This window comes from Epinephelus moara, chromosome 17 (genome assembly GCF_006386435.1).
Source record: "Epinephelus moara isolate mb chromosome 17, YSFRI_EMoa_1.0, whole genome shotgun sequence".
Taxonomy (NCBI): Eukaryota; Metazoa; Chordata; class Actinopteri; order Perciformes; family Serranidae; genus Epinephelus; species Epinephelus moara.
In genome coordinates this window covers 11,697,160-11,701,380 of record NC_065522.1, presented here as the reverse complement: position 1 = coordinate 11,701,380, position 4,221 = coordinate 11,697,160, and the positions used below count along the sequence as shown (strand labels likewise).

Below are 4,221 nucleotides of genomic sequence, written 5' to 3'. Positions count from 1 at the left end.
CTCTGGGTTGTCAGGGATTTGATTTACTAATAAAGTTTGCCAGGTTCCTAGAAATGAGAGCAGCTCCATCCAAAGTGGGATGAACGCCGTCTCTCCTAATAAGACCAGGTTTTCCCCAGAAAGTTTGCCAATGATTAACGAAACCCACATCATTTGCTGGACACTTACAAATAAGCACGTAAAGACTAAACTGGGACCTGTTTGCAGCAACACTATAAATAGACTAGAGTAAATACAGTATTTGTCTATTATCCCCAGACCCCAGCAGACACAAAAGTATAGAAGCAGATCAAGACACAGACCTGCCCCTTCCTATCTCTCAAACTCAGACCGAAATCTGAGAGTAAGAATAGGCAGTGCCGATCGAATATATCTCAAGATTATGTTACTGCATTGCTTATTTCTCGCCTTCAATGTTTTTAGAAACATATTTTAGTTTTTAGCTGTTTTTAGCTGCAATAGTGAGAATTTGTGAACAGGAAGTGGGCGCCATGCTGTTTCCTGCACAGTGAAAATTAGATTAGATTAGATTAGATTAACTTTATTGTCCACCTTAGTGGAAAATTGTCTTTGGCTCCTCCAACATTAAGTTACATTACAAACAAAGTCACAAGACACTTCCCACCATACATCACAGAACAATTGTGCAAATAGACAAGAAATACCAGCAGATGAATGGTATAGCAGGTGACAATATAAACCAGATAAAACACTTAAAATTCTTTGCTTTTCCTGGTGCTGTCATTTTGCATTCAGTGCTTGTATGGCATATGGAATGAAAGATTTCTTATATATGTTACGGCTCGCCCTCGGGGCCCTGAATTGGCGGCCAGATGGAAGCAATTCAAACTCTGAATTTAAAGGGTGTGAGGCATCTCCAGATATCTGTCTGGCCTTCCTACCTACTGCCCTGTTAAATACCTCACAGAGGTGTTGTTGGGGCTTACCAACCATTTCCCTGCAACCCTGACCATAGTGGAGAGCTTGTTTTTGTGCTTCACACTCAAATTGCCGTACCAGGCAGTTATGTTGAACTGCAGTACACTTTCAACCAGGCCTCTGTATGCCATTTCAAGTATATGTTGACTTACACCAAAGCTCTTCAACTTCCTGATTAAAAACAGTCGCTGATTTGCTCTCTTAAAAACACTTTCTGAGTTTTCATTAAAACTTAAGGTTTGGTCAATAATAGCGCCTAAGTATTTAAAATGGTCCACTACCTCCACAGGCTGGTTGTTAAGTACAGCAGGAGCGATGCTACTAGCTCCCTTTTTTGTTTGTATTATGAGTTCTTTAGTTTTGGCCACGTTAATTTCCAGATTACTGGCCTGACACCAGTCCTGCAGGAGGGAGACCTGTCTAAAATAGGCATCCCGTTGTGTGATATTATTTTCTGTTACAAGTCCAACCAAGGCCATGTCATCAGCATATTTAAATAACTTAACATTGCTACAATTCACAGTCATGATATTTGTGTAAATTGAAAACAACAAAGGCGACAACACACAGCCTTGTGGTGCTCCAGTATTTAAAACAAGCTCATCCGAGTAGACCCCATTCATTAAAACTCTTTGAGGGCGGTCAGTTAAAAAACTTCTGATCCAGTGAATGAGCCCACCATTTACATTCATCATAAAAAGTCGTTGTAAAAGAATGTCAATTTGCATTGTGTTAAAAGCAGAGCTAAAATCAATAAAAAGAACATGGGCAAATGATTTTGGTTGTTGCAAATGTTTAGCTATATGATCCACAAGGGTGACAGTTGCATCTTCTGTGCCCCTGTGTGGTCTATAGGCAAACTGAAAGGGGCCAATCGAGGCCAAAGAAACTGAGATCCAACGGTAAAATTAAGCAGTGCTGATCAAATATAAACCAAGATTCTGAGTTGCCTATTTCTTGCCTAAAATGTTTTCAGAAACAGGTTTTAGCTTACTGCTTAACTGTATGAGATCGAGATTGAATATTGCCAGCCAGCCGCTATTGTTTCAAACAGACGTGTCCGCATTATGTCAGCCACCAGCATGAGCGCTTATTACTATTACTACTATTCCTCCAGATTTCCTTTTTATTGACCCACATTTTCAAATATAAAACTAGTATTGCTATGGCTTGGCTGAATACTTGATGGTTATTAGGGAGATGCGCATCCTTATTGCCCAGTATGCCCAACTATTCAACAGTTTAAATTCAATATTTAATCAATAATCAATGTTCATTCCATTGCTTTCCATCTTGCATTAATCCAGAGTTGTAACTAAACCTTGACTGAGACTAGATAATCATAGTCTTGTTTTAAAATTATGTGTGGCCGTGAGGAGTGCTATCACCTCATATTTGTCTGGACTAATCACAGAGGCTGCAACTGGGAAGTGAGTTTTATTTCAGGCATGCGCAGATGAATGCAGATGAACGCAGATGAACGCAGGTTCACATGCCACGCAGTTATCTTTTCCGAGTTGCAGTTCATAAACAGTTACCTGTTGGAGTTTATCAGACGTTTCACTCTCACTTTTGTCAGTCACAGAACACAGCCCTGGAGTTGACTCGTAAACAAGCAAGCAAGATACAGCCAGACCGAGAGATGCACTGCCCAGCTAGTTAGCAAGACAGATGGACGGGCTAGACACTTACACAGCAAGCTAACACATAAACTTATTGTTACTGTATTTTTCTGACATCAAACTTGGAGAAGAGAGAACACAGTTTAGCTGGTTGCTGTTCCCACAGTTCACTCCTGTGGCCTATGCAATTTGTGTCATTAACATATGGCCACCCAGTTCTGTTTGTGGGACATTTCAAGCGCCTTTGGGGCTCCTGTGCTGGCCACAGGGCCCTAAGCAGCTGCTTAGTTTGCTTTCATGTCGGGCCAGCTCTGAGTTTGAGGAAACACTTATCTTAGGTCAGTGGTTCTCAAACTTTCTTTTATTTTGTTTTGTTTTAGTTTACAAATTTACCCCCTTTGAAATATTTTTTTGCCACGTACCCCCTGACCAGCGGAAAACATTTTTGGTAGTAAAAAAAATAAATGAAGTCGCACAATACAGTGCTGAACCATCATTGTCTAATTTACAAAACAACAACCTTGCAACCATATGTGGACTTTGCAGAGTCACAAGAGGTGACTTGTTGCAGGAAGACAAGTGTGGAAATGTTATTGAGAGTTGGAGAGAGGAATGTGGAAAAGAGTTTGTTGTCTTGGAGTACAGAAAGTGACTAAAGACCAATATTTTTAAACTTCATTTAAAAAAAAAAACATCTCACAAAGCTGCTGCAGTACTCCAAAGTAGCCTTGGGGCACCCCTATTTGAGAAACACTGCTTTAAGTTAGTAGGGGGAGGCCCAAACAAAGCTAATGTAAAAACACTACAGGTGCATGGTATAAAAACTCAGCAACAAAACTTCAGTGAGAGGTCACTGTAGTAGCCCCTGGCTTGAGCAGGTACAAGAAGCCTCTTCTGGATTAAGCTCTGTCCAAAAAAACAGAACAAAAGACACCCATTAGGGTAGTGTTGATTTTGTCAGCTACCTTGAAATAAAGTCTAATACTTAGTCCTCAGATCAAAATGTAATCAATCATGGGTTTAATATTCAATGTTTTCATGTCTACAGAGACACACCTACAGAGCTTTTTGAAGGATCTGGGGTTGGAGCAGCACTACACAGAGAAGCTATCCCTGAACACAATACTTCAGATTGACGAGAGGACCATCTCTGATGAATCCATCAAGTGTAATTCAGATCTTCCATGGTATTTTCTGAAGAAACTGATGATGGTTAATGTGACAGCTAGGAATATGAAATGTACATCTGCATGTGAGTCATATTGTGATGATCCGTCAGGGAATACAGAGTTAGATCTTAATGATCAATTTAACAGCCAACGTTCAGATGACATGTTAAACCCCCTTGACATAATCACTGCTCTCTTTCTGTGTTCTGATGCTTTTGTACAACAGGAAATGGCACACAAAATGTCTATGTGTCAGTTTTCTGTGCCTCTGTTGCTTCCCAATTGTGACACAAAGCAGTGCACACTCATGCTTTGGGCCATGAGAGACATCGTTAAAAAGTACAGACCTCAGTCACTTTCAGAGTCCAAGGGCTTCATTGAACAAAGAATTGTTCTCTCTGAACTTCCAATGATATCTTTTGTGAGACTGGGTGAGTGCTCCCTGTCCAAGTCAGAGATCCTCAATAAGCTTCTGAGCAATTCTCAGCAGT

General features: G+C 40.4%; 1 protein-coding gene across 1 annotated transcript in view; it reads left to right on the top strand.

Annotated features, from left to right (window-relative positions):
* LOC126404683 (uncharacterized) overlaps nt 1-4,221 on the top strand; it is a 20,822-nt gene that overhangs the window by 12,389 nt on the left and 4,212 nt on the right. Inside the window, 1 exon segment of the mRNA XM_050068060.1 lies at nt 3,610-4,220. Coding sequence (XP_049924017.1) covers nt 3,610-4,220 — 611 coding nt within the window.